This window comes from Panthera leo, chromosome B4 (genome assembly GCF_018350215.1).
Source record: "Panthera leo isolate Ple1 chromosome B4, P.leo_Ple1_pat1.1, whole genome shotgun sequence".
In the NCBI taxonomy this organism is placed as follows: domain Eukaryota; kingdom Metazoa; phylum Chordata; class Mammalia; order Carnivora; family Felidae; genus Panthera; species Panthera leo.
Genome location: NC_056685.1, coordinates 38,218,951 through 38,237,238, shown reverse-complemented (window position 1 = coordinate 38,237,238; position 18,288 = coordinate 38,218,951). Strand labels below are relative to the sequence as shown.

Sequence of the window (18,288 nt, the reverse complement as noted above, 5' to 3'; positions counted from 1 at the left end):
GAGATGTGCTCTGGCCATTCCTCCCTGTCTCCAAAAGTGCATCCGTGTGACTTAAGGAGCAGGACAAAGCCTGTCGAGGCCCAAGGGCAGCGAGGTCTGGCAGTGAGGGCTCCTGCCCACAGGTGGAGAAAGTGAGGGGAGACTAGGGCGGAGCCAGATGGGATGGGGGTTGTTCATCATTCCCTCCTGCTCCCCCACCTTCCTTTCCAGCTGGAAGGCCAGTGCACCACCCTGCAAAATGATGAGCATGAAACCAAGGCTGAGAACACCAAGCTGAGAGTCACAAACCAGGAGCTGGCCCGGGAGCTGGAGCGGACCTCCCGGGAGCTGCAGGATGCTCGGAAACAGCTGGAGAGCCTCCAGCAAGAGGCCCACCAACTCCAGCAGGAGAAGGAGATGTGAGTCTGGCCCTCATTGGTTCCTGTCCCTGATGTCCAGCCTCACCCCCTGCTGTGAGCATGACATCGTCTCCTCCCTTGGAGACCCTGTCACCTTGCCTAGAACGTGGGGCTCAGGGGCTCCTTTGTCCCTGAAATCTCTGCTAGGATCCCGAGGCCATCAAGCAGACCAGCACTGTAGCAAGCAGAATCTAGGATTGACAGGAAATCTACAACCCTGTTCTTGGGAAATGTATCATGTGATTCAAAAGATGTGTTATCCACCCAACAAATACAGGGCGGTCATTGAGAAAAGGCTGAGTGTGTGGACAGACCACACGTGACTGTCATAGGTTAGAGACCCAGGACGAGAGTGAAGCAGGTAGGCTTCTGAGATTTAATCTGATGGAGTATATGACAGTACCCTGGAATCTTCACTGCAGTCTGCCTACTCTCTCCCACCAGTGTCCCTCTGTGTGGACACAGTGTGGTGAGCCCCACATCTCTCAGGGCCTGGTTTGCCAGCGACCTGCTCTTGGTGTGCGGCCAGTGGACTCAGCCTGCTAGGCAGAAGCACACGTAAGGAAGAGTCAAGGGCTGGGTCTGAAAGCTGGAGCTGAGGAGCTGCTGGGGGACCAGCCAACAGTCGTCTTGGGAGTGTTAGGTTCTGAGAACGAATGCACTCTTTGGTGTGCCCAGGGACAGGAATCCCACTTATTTGTTCACACATTTATATTTGTTTACTTACTCATTTGTCAAAAATTTATTGCATATGGCTCTGCCCCAGGTACCATGTTGTACATTCAACATATCTCACCTATGTCAACAGTTTGACATCGTTTCATATGAACTTTACAGCATCCTGATGTGGCAGGTACTGTTATTATCAACTCTAAGTTATGGACGAGGAAGCTAAGAGTCAGAGGTTTTCAGTAACTCTCTAGTACAACACTCCGTGCTAGACACATCTTGCTGACTCCACACAGTGAATCATGAACCAGCCAGAAAATATGTACTCAAGAATGGGACTGGCCATCATTCACTCATCACTCATTCATGCATTCGTTCATTCCCTTCATTCATTCTGCAGAAGGTAATGTGTGCCTGGTCCTGTGCCAGGTATTTAAACAGTCTGATTTCAGAGGAAAGGGCAGTATTACTTACCAGTGCCTGAGTGTTACATACGTTAACTGTCCTTGTTCAAAAGGGAAAGCCCTCACTCCGTCTGAATGATGGCAAAATTTGGGTCCGTTGGCCTAAATCAAATTGTTCTGCTGTCTGTCCTGTGTGTGCTGTCCTGTACTGTTTTGGACTGATTTCCCAGGGTGAAAGAGAGGAAATGTGTTTGCATGTGGAGTTTTACCCTAAAAAGACTTCTCTAGTTTTTTTATTTATTGATTGATTTTGTTTTTTTAATGTTTATTTATTTTTGAGAGACAGAGACAGAGAATGAGCAGGGTAGGGGCAGAGAGGAGACACAGAATCTGAAGCAGGCTCCAGGCTCTGAGCTGTCAGCACAGAGACTGACGTGGGACTCAAACTCACGAACTATGAGATCATGACCTGAGCCGAAGTCGGATGCTTAATGGACTCAGCCACCCAGGTGCCCCAAGATTTCTCCAGTTAAAAAGAAAATGTATTCTGAGCAGCTGACTTAAGACAAACCCCTTCACTCCAATTCATGGGTGACCAGGGGAGACAGTGTATTTCATTGTAAATGAGCAAAATCAGTTCCTCCTCATTGAGAGCAGGCCAACAAGGCACAGGCATTTAACTTTACAAACAGAATTAAGGACTCAGGCTCTTAAAATTGAATCAAGTTTTAAAACAGCAAACATCTGAAGGCACCAGCATTAGAACAGCAAATGGAAATAAGCACCCAGTGCCAGGGTATCAAATCACAGCATGAGGATTAAAATCTTTCTGAAGTCTTATCTTAATTAACCAAGCCAGAGACAATCTCTGGAGGCTGGGAACTGAAAAAGAGGGTCAGGAGGAAGAGATAAATGATTTCAGGAACTTCATGACTTGTTTTCAAAAAGCGCACAATGCCTTATGCAGCTGGAAAGCATGCTGGAGCCCAGGAGAGTGTGTCCTGTCTGAGGAGGTCAGGAGAGAGGGCAGTGAGAGCCTTAGCTGGTTCCCTGTAGAACAGAGTCCCAGATCTGCAGTACTGATAGCAGGTGAGTGCTCTAATCCACCTCTTCATTTTATAAATGAAGAACTTGAGGCTCAGAGAGATGCAGTGACACAAAGCCACACAGCTAGCTAGTGCCAGAAAACAGGGACAGAGCCGGGTTCTCCCCATATCATGTGCTTCCCCCCCAACTCACAATGTCTTGTTGTCTGATGCTGCACCAGAGCAGCTGGGAAAGGAGAGGATGGTACTGGGAGATAAAAAGACTTAGTCACTTATCAGCTAGAATTCTAAATGGGCAAAATTAATTTTTCTGTTCTCCAAAGATGCTCAAGGAGGGAGAACTTGATTTTAAAATAAGATAAAGAAAGAACAATCAAGCAGGAGAGATAACATAAAGATGAAGGTCAGCTGGAAAGCAGCACCTGTTTATTTTGTTAATGAATTTTTATTTGGGGTGGGTAGTTTATGACGAGACACAAAAGGATCTATACTCAGCAAGAGGTCTGCAAAGACCCAGAGGCCACCCCTCAGGGTTTCTTGTGGATCCTTCCAGAGTGTTCTATGCATATACAAGCACACACACACACTTTTCATTTACACACTGTTCTGCATTTGCCTGTGTTTTCACTTGGCGATATATTTTGGAGATGCTCCCTCTCTCATCCCTCTCCAGAAAATAAAGCCAACAGCAGTTCCCTAAAGACAGCCATAAACCTGTCACCAGTCACTCCTATGAAAAATGGTAATTTCTTTCTCTTTCCACATAGTACCAAGTACAGACCTTTAGAATGTCTAGGTTAGATGCCTTCCTTTTTGTGAACACAGAAAAAGTCTGACAATGTGTGTGTATCTAAATAGATGCATGTTTATTAGACAAATAGGTAGACATATTTCATCAATATGTAATACATGTGTGTGTGTGTGTGCGTGTGTGTGTGTGTATGGCTCCAGCAGTCAACTCTGTTGTGTCTACAGTGCAAAGACCTGGAATGCCTTATTTCTTAGGAATCGCTCCTAAATCAAATGTTCTGTGAGAACACAGATGTTAGGTGTCCAGGGAGTGATTTCCCTTAGCAGAGGTAGAGTCGTCTGCTCCTGGTTGAGAATCAGAACCCAGGGCTGGGACAGAGGATCCACAAAGCCATCGTGGCTCATAGGGCACCGCAGCAGCAAACAGCTGTGCTCACATACTGCTCATCACAGCAGAATCCTAGACAGGGATTTGGGGACCCGGTTTGGATAATGGGAAATACATTGTTTTCCCTCAAGTTGAAATTAAATATAATTGGTAATAAAGTGTTAGGAATTGGCATCTCTGCAGGAGCTAGAGAAGTTTTATTGCTTAATTAGGATTGTCTGAGGTGAACTTAGAATTTGATTCGGTCTGTTATTGTTGTAAATTGACTTTATAATTATTCCATAAAGGGGGAAGAACCACACAGATACCTTTTAAGGAATCTATTGTGAGGTGGGCTCAAGCCTTATGGACCGAGCAAGCAGGTGCTGTTTTCGCCAGCTCAGTAATGACATTGAGGGTGCGGCAAAGGGGTGACTGTCCCCGCCCAGCCCGGTGTGTGCACAATCGGGGTAGTCTGGACAGCCTATGGAAATGGACGCATTTTGTGAGACTATAAGATGCTCCCTACACTAGCAACTATGCTGTGGTTTGGAAATGTGGAACTTTGGGCCTTTTGCAGTAACCTTAGGGGTGATTTAAACATTTCTAAAAGCACAGTGCAGAGCCCAGAGGGAAGGATGGAGGCAAAGTTGCGAAGTTCAGCAAGGCTTATTTTCCAGTGTCACCCAATTCTGCTTTCCTTTTTTTTCTTTCTTCCCTGGGCGGTGTTGAATACCTCCCCGACTCACCCCTCCCTTCCTCTCTTCCTGCCTCCATCCCTGCCTCCTTCTTTCCTCCCCCACTCTCTGCCCTCTCTCCTTTTGTTTCTTACGCTATTCGTTTGTTGTTGTTGTTGTTTATGTACTTATTTTGAAAGAAAGAGAGCATGAAGAGTGCACAAGCGAGGGAGGGGCAGAGAGAGAGGGAGACAGAGAATCCCAAGCAGGCTCCAGGCTCCAAGCTGTCAGTATGGAGCCTGATGTAGGGCTTGAACCCACGAACTGTGAGATCATGACCTGAGCTGAAACGAAGAGTTGGACGCTTAACCAACTGAGCCACCCAGGGCCCCCTGTTTCTTACTGCTTTTTGTTGACGACACCTTCATGCTGGGCACTGGGTTGCATTTAGAGATGCAGACAAACCAGGCAGTCCCTACCTCACCATCTGAGTTGGTCTCCAGACACCTCCACTACCTCTCAGCTCCTCCCTCCCCTTACTCAAAGGGTGATTGACATGATTGACGTGTTCACACTGTGATCTAAGTATCTGATTATAATTGATACATTTGATCTCTGCTTTATGGCTAAAGATGAGAACTCCTAAGTTAAAGAAATGAATAACCAACAGAGGAAATTACAGAGATCTAAGAACAGATTGGAGACTTATAGGGGAGGATAGGGAAGGGGAAAGGATTCTTCTGGAGCTCCTGGAAACAAATGAAACCAGCTACAGGAAAAATACAAGTTCTGCTCTCACTTGCAGGATTGGGCTGGAGAGTATTGGTTCTGGGTAGGACAGGGTCACCTGGAGCCTGGGAAGGCCAAGTGATTATTATGAAGCCCTGTTCATGGGTTTGAGAGTAAGGGGTCCTAATCTTGGATTAGTCGTGGATTATCTATGGGACATGGGGAGAGTTACTGGTTCTCTGTCTGTGTCTATAAAATGGGGGTAATCTCACCTTCCAAATCGGGAGTGTGTGATGACGAAGTGAGATCATAGCTGTAACCGCCTGCACACAGCAGGTGCTCAACAGGGGAGGCATATCCCTCTGACCCCAGGGTGGGGTGCTGCCTGCTGGTCCTGGGTGCCCTGGACATCCAACTACAACACAACCCCTCACACCGTGGTGGCTTAAATCCCTGCTATAGAAGCTCATAAATCTGTGTTGGCCTCTTCTTCAGGGAAGTGTACCGTGTGACGGAGAGTCTGCAGCGTGAGAAGTCGGGGCTTCTGAAACAGCTGGATCTCCTGAGGTGTGTCAGCACCAGATGTGTTCTGAGAGCATATCCCACATTCCTTGGGTTGGGAGAGCCAGGCTGAAAGTCTTCCCTGCCTACATTCTGGATGATCACAGCTGCTGAGAGAGTGCCCTCATTCCCCTGATCCCCAGCATATTATGTTTGGTCCATTCACACACACGCCCACATCCCTCTCCAGTTTGTACATCTGCAGGTAGGCTCTGCCTCATTCTTTGTGGCATCTCCCACAGCACCTTATGTGGTACTTGCTCAGGTAGGAGCAGAACTGAATTTCTTGAGCATCTACCCAGTGGAAGATATAGTATCCCTTTCTCTTTAAAAAAAAATTGATGTTTATTTTTGAGGGAGAGAGAGCGCAAGCTGGGGAGAGGCAGAGAGAAAGGGAGACAGAGAATCAAGTAGGCTCCACATGTGGGGCTCAAACCCATGAACTTGAGATCATGATCTAAGCCGAAGTCAAAACGCTCAACCAACTGAGCCACCAAGGTGCCCCTGGTATGCCTTTCATCTTCAACAAAATTAAAGAAAGGAGGGCAGTTCCTGATAGGGGAATTAACAGAGAAGGAAAATGATAGCAGAGAAGTGAAGCAATTTACCAAAGGAGACACAGCCACTCACTTCGGGAGTCAGAATTGAGATCTGTATCTGGCTGATTCTCTTGATTCTGCCATAGTCTCCTAATGTCTGTTGAATGAGCAAATGAGTCACAAACAGAGCATAAACAGAGCAAAGGAGTTTAGAGTTTCCTCCACTTGCTAAAACTTACTGTAAATTCAAAGCCCATTGGTCTGGAATGTGCCAAAACCAAACCCAAAACAAAACCTGTGTGTGGAAAGAAAGATGGGATTTTCACTTTTGCATGTGAGGTTTCCAAGTTACAGTACCTTCTGTCTGCCAAACACCTCTTGGGAATGGTGATGGGGCACGAGCACTTTGGGTTCTGCTTTTTATTTTTGTTTAAGCTTATTCATTTATTTTGAGAGAGATAGAGTGCTGGAGGGAGAGAGAGAGAGAGAGAGCGAGAGAAGAATCCCAAGCAGGCTCCACGCTGTCCGCACACAGCCCAATGTGGAGCTTGGGCTCCACTCACAAACCATGAGATCATGACCTGAGCCAAAATCAAGAGTCGTCCGCTTAACCAACTGAGCCACCCAGGCTCCCCAGGCTCTGGTTTTTAGAGTGCAGTTGTCTTAAATCAGGTACACTCTGACTTGTTTTGTTTTATTTGAAAGCAAGGTGAGGTCACCGTGTCTGGCATCTGTGATGCTACCAAATTGAAAAGTGCTCAGAACTGAATGCATTTCAGATTTACTTCCCTCAATACATGATTCAAACAGGACTGCAAAGGCTGGGGAGATGGTAGGGGGTTCTGACATGACCAAGTTCTAATCCATTTGAGAGCAGGTCTTGAATCTTAGAAGCTTTAGTGAAAAGAAGAGAACAGGGTGTACAAGGACAAATTTTGATTTTTCCCCCTTTTTTCTGTTGTACTTAGAAGAAAAGGACAGATTCAAAGCGAATGAGCAGAGGAGAATGACAAGGCAGATCTCTACAAACGCATGGGTCTTTTTGATGGAGACTGGCATTTGTGCAGAATTACATGCCCAAAGTCTTTCCATGCTATTGCATGCATACAAGCTTAGATTCTGCAGCAGGTCAAAGTCCATCCGTAGCAAGGAAGGCCCCCATGGCAGATTTTTCCTCCACAGTGAAATCATCGGGTAGTGACAGAGAGCAGTGGGGAAATGGGAATCAAGGACAGAGATAATGCCAAGGCAAGGGATATCAAGTTGGAAGCTGGGGGGGAGGATGGGGGTCTGCCCCTATCATGGCAATGGCTGGGATATGACAGTGTGAGGAAGGGACTGCCCTCCTAGGGGCAAGTAGCAGCAAAAGGAAACAATTTCAGGAGACTCAGTTGGGAATATGGACTTGGGGGCCGGATCTGGGTCAAGACCCAGCACTACCCTTATTTGTGTGACCTTGGGCAATTGACTTAACCAGATGGAATGTAAGTTTTCTCATGCCTGCCTCACAGGCTTCTCTTGAGAGTGAGATGATATATATATATGAGTGACCATCATGACAGGGCAGCAGTGTGAATTAAGGTGGACATTTATTTAGAGGGTGTAGCATCTCTTTGACTGCCGAAGCTTCTGCCTGGAGATGACTGCACAAAGCAGGAAACACCACAGCGAACTCCCTGATGGAGATGGGGCTTCCCGGGGCCCCCGTGTCCTCACCCCGGTGGAGGGCTGCTAACCTCTCTGCCAGCGTAGAGCGAGGGGCCTTCTGGAAGGAAACTCTCCCTTTGCCATTCTCAGGCTTTGCTACTATCATGGAGACAGGCAGAACCATCACATGAGCATGTCCCCTGTGCCCATCCATGCCTACCTCCTGCCTTCTCTGTCGTGGTGGTTGAACGCCCCATGTGCCTGGCTCTCCCAAATGTGCACTAGAATGAGACCTTCCTCAAGGGCTGGTCCAGCGGGTATTGTCTCTCCTCCATGGCTGGTTGTTTCTCTTTTGGGGAGACCAACCAATGTCCTATAGCATTTCTTACCCAGTAGCTCCTGTCACCACTTACACATCCAGCTACTTTGCATTTCTTTAATGGCTTTCAAAACCTTTCAAAAGAATTGTTTACACTTGCATTCCATCTCCACTTCCTTTCCTCACATTCTTGACCCTCCAGTCAGGCTCCTTCTGCCTCAATTGCACTGAAAGGGGAACCAGGGACCTCCATGTTGCTTGAAAGAGTGGCCAGTTCTCAGGGTGCCACCCTTGTCTCCAGCAATGTATTCTTAGCACAGCATCTATAGGGCTCCTTTGAAAACTTGAGTCAGATCAGGACACTCCTCTGCTACTCCCCCAACCCCCACGGCTTCATATCTCATCTGGAGTAAAATCCCAAGTTCCTACAATGGCCCACAAGACTATGAATGAGCAGGTCTCCATTTGTCCCCTCACCTTTCTCTGACCTCATTTGCTTTTTTAAAAAAATGTTTATGTATTTATCTTGATGGGGGGAGTGGCAGAGAGAGAGGGAGAGAGAGAATTTCAAGCAGGCTCTATACTGTCATTACAGACCCTGATGTGGGGCTCGAACCCACAAACTGTGAGATCATGACCTGAGCTGAGATTAAGAGTCAGACACTCAACCGACTGAGCCACCTGGGTGCCCCTCTGACTTCATTTCCTAGCGGCTCTCCTCTGAGCACTCTGATGCCCTCCTCTGTGTTCCTTGCACACCCCTGTTTGAGCCTGACTCCAGGCTTAGCCTTTGCTGTCTCCATTGCCTGTGCTGCTCTTCCCTCAACTGCCGGCATAGTGCCCCTCTGCTCCTGCAAGCCTCTGCACAGATGCCCCTCCCTGACCGGCCCCCTGAAATACCACTGCACCCCTGGCACTCTTTATTCCACGTCCCTGCTTTATCTTTCTTGAGAGCAATGAACCCTGCACTAAGACACCAATTCCCCGAGGACAGAAACTTTTTCTTTTATCCATTTGTGTAAACCTTGAGAGCTAGGACTTCACTTAGCATGTAGTGGGTGCTCAGGGGACATTTGTGGGAGTACTGCATGCATGCATGAAATGAATGGTTCAGAGAGAGAGCGCGCCCAATAGCAAGCTCACAGGTGCAGTTGGAACTGCTGGTCACCCTCTGGGGGAGGCTCCCCCTAGTGGCAGGACAGACCAGTGCATGATCCTGAAGGGCGGTGGGTGTCACAGTCATTCTATGTCCCCCCACCCCTGCCTCCAACTGATTTACACACAAACTGCCCTCCATCACCCCCCCGCCCTTAGGAAAGAGATTCCACATGCTCCCTGGGCCTTCCACATAAAGCCTTGCTCTGCACTCCTCTCACTGGCAAAGTGGCTGCTCTTGGATTTCTCGACTGCAAATACCATGTCTGAATAGATTCCCCTTTTCTGTTTGCAGGGAAAGGAACAAGCACCTTCGGGATGAACGGGACATCTGTTTTCAGGTAATTGCCCTGTGTTCCCTTTCCCGACGGGGTTTGGGTCCCCTGGCCGCCAGAGACCATGCTGGGACAGGCCCAAGAATGTCCTTGCAGTCTGGCTCATCCTTTCTGTAGAAGCAGAAAATGGCATGGATTTTTTGAAAATAATGAAAAATTCGAGGGGGCCTTCTGAGTAGCAGTGTGTTAGTTTTCCGTGAAGTAACACACTTTCTTCTTGGCATGAAGAGACTACGATGCTTGGGAGGGTCACAGATTTCTCGGACATGGACATGGTAGCTCCATCCAGGAGACGGTGCAGTTGAAATGTCATGATCACTTTTAACCAAAACACTCACAAGTTTTTTTTTCCTTCATTAAAATTTTTATCATTTGATGAAATTTGCATTTTTCCACAATCATGGAACAAATTAAAAATGTACATTTGACTATTAACATAGTTGATTTTAAGTACCCCTTTTTTATCCTGTGGGGACCCTGCTCCTCCAGACCTGAGCTCTACAGTACACACTTTCCCTAATAGCACAGAATCCTATATTTATTTACAGGTCATCATTTTGAGTCACGTTAAACAAAATCCAGGATTCCGTGTTCTCCTACTCATCTTCCTCTTTAGATAGGAGTCATTGGATGCTCTGAAGGGAAGGAAAAAGAGGGAAGAATTCATTGATGCAATGTTCTAATGATCAGGATTTATCACACCATGAATTTCTCGTGTGCCCCTGGGCAAGTCATTAATTTCCTTGAACCATGACCCCAACTATCACATGAGGAAAGGGAATGCCTATCCTTTTTTCCATATTATAGATACTTTTGAGGAAAAAAAAAAAAAACTCTTGGAAAGAGGAGGGTCATATGCTGTGGGCCCTTAGCTGGACAGTGGCCTAAATGTGGTCAGCACAAGGCAGCCGGTTTGCAGTGAATTAGGTCCGACCTGGTTTATAACTGCAAATCCCTGGGGGACCTGGTTACACCACTATATCTTTTCTGTCACTGGCAGCAAACTTCTCTACCGCCTACCTCTGTGTACTATTCGAGCAAGGCTTAAGCCTACACATGTTTGTTTGAGGATGATAATGGTTATAATTGTTTTAGAAGTAACACTGAATTTATTATGAAACTTCCAACCAAATGTCCCCCTAATCCTTTGACCTCACGTCCCTCCACCTGCCAAACTCATTTTGCTTTGAAAAGGGAATGGAATTAACAACCCCTAGCGGGGAATAGAAAAAAGAGGGATAAAATCACGTTCATGCTGAATAATAATTAAAGATTAATTTGGAATCATTATAGCCATACCTTCAGGGACCCTGGGAGCACTGCAGCCCCTCCTTCTCTCATTAAGAGTCACTGGGAATCGTGGGGATGGTTGATGAGAGATTCTTCCTTGTGATCTAACTCCCCCTCATGTTCTGGAAGACATTTGCTGGGGAGAATTGCCAACAGGGTTGCAAGCCCTGACTCCTCCCCTCCCCCACAAGGGCGCTGGGCTAATCGATCCTCTGGGCCAGTCCCTTTCTCATTCCTGGGGCTTTGGAAGTAAAGAGTTAGAGGCACACAGATGAGTGTGATTTAAAGATGCACAGACATTTCCACGCGTAAATATTTTCCTATGCATTCCACATTATCTCTTCTTATTGTCATCTTGCAAACTGTTAGTACTCCTGTGAAGGGTAACAAGGTGGACCCCAGGCTCTAAACTGTGTATAGATTCATTCCCTTAGATTTTGGGGTGGGTGATGGAGGGATCCTGGCAAGAGACAATAACAAAAGGAAAGAGTGGGTGAATATTAACGGGGAGCATGTGAACATTGTGTCTTACTTCAGAAATTTGTTTAGAGCCTGACCTGTGAGGTGGGAAAGTTGAGCCCTTTCTGCTCAAATATTGGGACATATCAGCAGGCATGGATCTGAGGGCATTCTGTGTTTCTGCAGAAAGATAAGGCAGCCAAGGCAAACACAGCTGCTTCCAAGGCAAACTGGAAACAGAGATCTGGCTCTGTGATAGGCAAATATATGGATGGCAGAGGGATTCTTAGGAGGTAAGTTATCCTGTATTTCTTCATTCATTATGTGTTCATTTGTCTTGCACTCCTCCAGAGCTGGCTCTGAGCCCGTTGTTTCTCAAGGAGTGGCCCTGGGTGAGGAACCCTGGAATCAGTTTCACTCATTCCCCTTGAATCTTGGAGGACGTGTTCCTTCCTTACCCTACATCCAAGTGGGAGGAGGACTATGCACAACAGGCCCCTAGGACAGGACATCGTCTTCTGGGGCCGCCCCACCCTGGTGTGTGTCTACAGAAAGGAACTGAAGAGACGCCGTAGATCAGTGGAGGAAAGAGAGAGAGGACGAGAGGGGTCGAGCAGGAGAGATGAAGCGTGGCTGTAGATACTGTGCTCTCTGTTGAGTAGGCTGAATGCACTTGGTTTTTCAAGGACATGACTATTTGGGCTCTGAAGGGAAATTAAAGTGTGGTATGGAGTCTCCAATAGTTGAACTCCTTTATAAGCAGGAATAGGGCCTGTGCTTGACAGATTCTTTTCAATGACTCATATTTAATTACCTCAAAGATAACATTTTTTGTGGCTGTTAGACAGCACATTATTGAGTTGGAGTCCCCAAAGGGGTGGCTCATTGCCCATTGAAAGAGGCAAGCCAGTCCTCTGCCCTCTCTTCTTTTTTGACATGTTGCTCCATCCACATAAAGGCCACATAAAGGTAGAGGCAACCAGACCCCTAAGTATCAAAGCCAGGGAAAAAGTGAATAGATTTGCTTATCCAGGAGACCCTGAGGACAGCAAGTATGAAATACACAATACAAAAAGGGGAAGTGACTCTGGAGATGTTGATGAGCTCATCAGTCAAGGCTTGGACTCAGTCATCCTGAATTCCTTTTCTAAATAGCTCAGAGAGGGATACAGTTGGGGATCCAAGTTTCTGCAATAACAGTTGGCTTTTCACCAGCTCAGCATTGAATATATTCATTCAACAAACATTCACCAATGGCTTACTTTGTACCAGACATTGTTTTGAGTTCTGTGAAGATCCAAAAATAAGTTAAACATGAGTCTGCCATAAAATCCATTATTGAGTGCCTCCTAGGTGCAAGATATTATGCTATGTGTGAAGTATACAGTGGTGAGCAAAATAGACCCTATCTTTGCTCTCATGGAGCTTATGGTTGAGTAAAGGAAACAGGCAATCAAGTAAATAACAAATTGTGCGCCATCAGTTCCAATACAGACTTTGGCAGAGGCCACTGCTCTCTGCTGCTGGTACATAGCCTTTGGTGACAAAACCAAAAATGAACACAGTCGTGCTAAGCCAAGGGTATTACAGAGTGTCAATAGTGCTCGAGAATTTCCCAAATCAAAAGCTTTTTTCAAAAAAATGCTTCATTTTAGGGCTGTTGTGGTGGCCATTTTTTTTTCTGGGTGCAAGGCCTTTAAAAAATATGCTGCATGTGTATTTGCACACTTGCTCACATGTGCACACATGTACATACTTGAGTGGAAGCAGAGTGAAAGTGAATGGGAATACTAATTGTGTTCTAAAGTGGATAAGCAGTCAGTAGGGTTGATAGACTAGAGAAGAAATTTGTTGGAGAGAGGACAGTCAGCTTCTATTAAAAACTATGATTATATAAATAACTGGAAAAGTCCCTGAATTGCTATAAAGTTCTTTATTTTATATCAAGGGAACCAAATTAAGTCACCATTTTTGTGAGGAATCCTTCTCTCTTAATTTATCTTTTGGAGTTGTACTTAACTTTGGGACAATGATACATGCAGTTTTTCCTTTTTCCTTCCTATTACTGGTCCTTAGGAATAATAAATATTATAAGCTAAAGACAGGGGGGAAATGAAGGGAGCTTCACTGTTCTGCATACTCTGTGACCTTCCCCCCTGCCTTCTTTCTCCATTGGCCCTGTCACTTCCTTACCTCATTCACATTCTGTTTTCTTTTCTAATCATTGCATATTTGTGTGCATGTGTGTGGACGTGCATGTGTGTTTCAGTTTTGGACTCAAAATTCTCCCTGTCAAACTTCCATTTAAAACACTTCCCAGCTTTAATTGTTCACAGAGACCCGAACTCCTGTGCCAGGAAGGGTCTGTGAGGCCTTTGCTGTCAAAACCTTCTGAAAATACAGCCTGTGCTTTCGTTCTACATCTGGTTGACCAGTTCCCTCCTTTCACTTCCTGCTGCTTTTCCTTATTCTTGATGCTCAGATACTTCTGGGAGCAAAATGCACGTAGGCCTCTGAGGCCACTTACTCTTCACTCTGACTTCCAGGGACACTGAAAGAGAAAAAGAAAGGTAGAAAAAGCAGGTAGAGGTGCCCTGTCTGGCTTGCTTCCAACCCCAAGCCCATCCCCAAGTGGGCAGCTTCTTTGGAGCCAGTGGACGTCCATCCTGTGGTGGGGGCTCCTCCCAGAGCAGCAGTACCCCTCACTCACATTGCCGAGGGCTGTTTTGTGAACATGTCTACTTTTATGCATTGTCTTATCTGTGAGATAGGCAGGGGAGATGAGCCACATTTTATGCTGAGGAAACTGAGATTTGGAAGGGTGGAAGTGTCTTACCTAGTGGCATAGTCAGTAAGGGCTGGTATGGGACCACAGCCAAGGCCACCTGATTGTTAATTGTGGATACTTTATTTCCAGATCTTTTTAAAAATGTTTTATTTATTTTTGAGAGAGCACAAGTTGGGGAAGGGCAAAGAGAGGGAGACAGAGGATCTGAAGTGGGCTTTCCACGGACAGCAGTGAACTCCAATGTGGGGCTTGAACTCACAAACCATGAGATCATGACCTGAGCCGAAGTCAAACGCTCCACCGACTAAGCCATCCAGGTGCCCCTGTCTCCTTTCCTCACACCCTCACTCCACCTTTTAAGCACTTCCCACAGCTTGTCGAAGTATATTTAGTTGTGCCATTACTGCTTCCACTCCCCACTCTGCTGAGCATTCCAGGAGGACATGTCCACCTGTGTGTGACTATGTCACTAGCTAAATATCTGGTGGTAATCATCATCACCACCACCTTCATCATCTTCATCACCACTACCATCACCACCACCTTCATGATTGCCATCATCATCAACATCACCACCATCTTTATCATCATCATCACCACAGCCTTCATCATCACACCATCAACATCATCATAATCATCACCAATGCCTTCATCATCTTCATCACTACCATCATCACCACCACTTTCATCATTATCACCACTACCTTCATCATCATCACACCACCTTCATCATCTTCAACACCACCATCCTCACCACCACCTTCATCATCATCATCACTACCACCTTCATCATCACCATCACCTTCATCATCACCACCACCACTTTGTCAATTTTATATTCACTAAGCACTTCCATAAGTGTGTTGGGTAAATGAGCCAGAGAATGCAGGGTCTTGTTTTTTCCTTTCCTGGAGCTCTCTGCCCTCAAGACGTGATGCTCTTCAGTTACTTGTTTGTCACAGAGCTTTCAAGACATCTTGTTTGTCAAAGAGCTATGAGACATCTCTCCGGTTTCCATATTGATATATTTTGTGCTATTCTCCCCATTTCTCTTCCTTCCCTATCCAAAAATAGCCAGTCAGAGGAGGAAGAAGATGTATTTGGCTTCTCGAGGAGGAGAAGCTCCCTGGGCCTGAGTGGATATCCCCTTCCAGAAGAGGAGCCAGGACCTGGGGGTCCGCTCACCCGGGCATTCCGCAGAATCATCTCTATTGAAGAAGACCCCTTGCCCCAGCTCCTGGATGGTGGCTTTGAGCAGCCACTGAGCAAATGCCCAGAAGAGGAAAAGGTCTCCCAACAGAGGGCGGAAAGACAAAGCCAACAGGCCAGACCTTTGGAACACATGCCTACATCTCCTCGAGGGCAACCTATTGGAAAAGAAGACCTGTCTAAGGTAAGGGCACATCCTATATTGGTCCATAGATGTCACTTGTCACCTCTATACCTGTCATTTGCATTTGAGCCCAAGAGCCGCAAAAGCAGCGTGAAAAGTCAGGTTCAGCTTGGGAAGTCAGGTGCAGCTAGTTTTATGAATCATCATATTTGTGTCCTTCTGATACCAGCTTGCCCTGCTGAACTGAGTGTCACTGGGGAGACTCAGGGGTCCTGGTAAATACTCTATAACTTCTGTTGTTTTCCCCACTCCCTATGTTCTCATTTCTGATTCAGATTCAGAAGCATTTACTGAGTAGCTACTTTAGACAAACAATCTGCTTGGCTCTTAGCATAAAATTATCACATACTTTTGAAATTACACATCCTCTCTCACATTCTGTGACTGTTCCCAACAGGGCCAATCATTGCTCTGCAAAGTTTGTGTACCATCATTTTTCTCTCAGTTCCTGATCAGCTAATCATGTTTTCATTCCCAAATGCCCTGCCCATGCCTCCCTTTGGGGTGACCCTCTGTTCCCACATCCCTCCTGCACTCCCTACCAGGTATTCCTGCTAAATCCTGTGGGAGAAGTAGGCCATATTAACCATCTTCCTCTGGTTCACGGTGATGATGTTCCTCACCTTGTTGGTGATCCAGGCCCATGAATAGACTCCTCAAGCCCTTTTACCTCCCACTTGACCCTCTAAAAGGCTATAGAAATGTCCATGACAGTGTGAAAGAGTCTCCCCCCTGTCCACTGGGGCAGCCCTTTAGACCTGAGCCCTTACCACTGGAGCATTTTCAAATGGCTGTGTTAGCATGTATGACAGGAAACCTTTCTGACCACTGCAGGGACCTGTCGGCATCATTGTCATTCTTGGGCCTGGCTTAACATTCATGCCTACATATCCTTTCTCTGAAGGGCCCTACGCCAGGGGAAACTGAGAACTGGATGGCACCAGTGGTGGGTAGGAGCTCCTCCTTCCTACATGCCCTTCCATGTACCCTTCATCACAGACCTACACTTGCAGGCAGGGGGCACATAGGGGTTTTAAATGTCCCAAGATATACCCCCCAATATAAAAGTGTTAAGAGGTCAGTAGGAGACCAGATAAAGGGAAAAACTAAGCATCCATGTGTGCTGGGCCATGTGATCCCCACAGTTGTCTGATGGGGTGCATCAGAAATGGCTTCTCCCATGTGGCAGAGAGGGACACAGAAGCCCAGAAGAGTGGGGCCTGGTCTAGCCCCACAGGGACATGCGCCCAGGCTTCTCACCATGTGCTCTCCTGTCAGTGCTGGCTGCCCCAGGTGTGCCAATAGTTAGCCCAGGACAGAAACTACAGCAATGGGGAAATACGCTGTACGAGGAGGCAATAGCAGCTTCGGTGGAGGCTCTGGTCTTTAGAAGAGCGCTGTGAGGCAGGCCCTCCCATGCAAGTCTGCTAAGGAATAAATTGGTACAGCCTTTCTGGAAAGTGGTTTGATAACGGAATCAAGAACTTAAAAATTCCACATCCTACAAACTGGCACTTCTAGTCCTAGCAATCTTTCCTAAGGAAATAACCAGATTCAGAAAAAGACTTAACTCAACAATGGTTATGTATATTTGTAAACACTTGAAAAAATGTCCAATGAGAGAAACATAAATTCAAGTGTATTAACTCAATAGATTATGTAGCACTGCTAAAAATAACATTTTCAAGAAACTTTAGTGATGCAGAAAAATATTTATAATTTAATAATATATGAGAAAGTAGAATAAAATTGTATATAATATCTCAAATCTTTTTATTTTATTTTATTAAGTTTGTTTATTTTGAGAGAGCAGGAGAGAACGAGTGGGGGAGGGGCAGAGAGAGAGAGGGAGAGAGAGAGAATCCCAAGCAAGCTCCACACTGTCAGTGCAGAGCCTGATGCAGGGCTCAAACCCACAAACTATGAGATTGTGACCTGAGCCAAAATCAAGAGTCAGACACCTATCTGACTGAACCACCCAGGCGCCCCCAATATCTCAAATCTCTTTAAGTAAAACATATATTCATTCATCTATATGGAAAAAAGCCTGGAAGAAATGCATCCAAATACAAATAGTGACCACTTCTGGGTGGTAGGGTAGATTATGAGTAATTATTTTCTTCTCTACTTTTCTGTTTTTCCTAATTTTATTTTTTTATTATTTTTTTAATGTTTATTTATTTTTAAGAGAGAGAGAGAGAGAGACAGAGCACAAGTTGGGGAATGGCAGAGAGAGGGGGAGACACAGACTCTGAAGCAGGCTCCAGGCTCTGAGCTGTCAGCACAGAGCCCGACACAGGCCTCGAACTCACAAACCATGAGACCATGACCTGAGCCGAAGTTGGCCGCTTAACCAACTGAGCCACCAGGTGCCCTTGTTTTTCCTAATTTTAAAAATTAGCATGTATTACCTTTAGTTTCCTAAAGCTTATTTAAAAAAAAAAAAAGTGCTAGGAAGGAGAATGAGAACAGGTCTTTCTCTAGCCCTGGCACCCCAGTCTGGTTGCCTCACTGCAGACTGCCCCCCAGAGGGGACACAGGTTACATGAGTAAACATGACTAGGAGTTCCCTGCACCCATCAACTGGGTCCTGCCTAGAGCTGGACCATCAGTATGTTGACCTTCTTTGGCCTACAAAAAAATGTGCTCTTCTTGGAGCAGGGCCAGCACAGCATCTGCAGCCAGAACCTCCTTCTCTTGCCCTAGGCCTCACATTCCCCACCTGTCGCTGTGCCTAAGGGATACACAGACTGCTGCACTGA

The 18,288-nt window shown here is 46.2% G+C and overlaps 1 protein-coding gene across 12 annotated transcripts in view; it reads left to right on the top strand.

The window, feature by feature from the left end:
- The window catches only part of CRACR2A (calcium release activated channel regulator 2A), a 134,173-nt gene that overhangs the window by 91,255 nt on the left and 24,630 nt on the right, over window positions 1-18,288 (top strand). For all 12 annotated transcript variants that reach the window (XR_006204659.1, XM_042945545.1, XM_042945544.1 and 9 more), the window contains 5 exons: window positions 211-398; window positions 5,536-5,607; window positions 9,557-9,602; window positions 11,532-11,638; window positions 15,208-15,526. Coding sequence is in view for 11 of the 12 variants with exons in the window: in XM_042945545.1 (XP_042801479.1) it covers window positions 211-398; window positions 5,536-5,607; window positions 9,557-9,602; window positions 11,532-11,638; window positions 15,208-15,526 (732 nt within the window). In the remaining variant the exon portion in view is untranslated. The remainder of the gene's footprint in view (window positions 1-210; window positions 399-5,535; window positions 5,608-9,556; window positions 9,603-11,531; window positions 11,639-15,207; window positions 15,527-18,288) is intronic.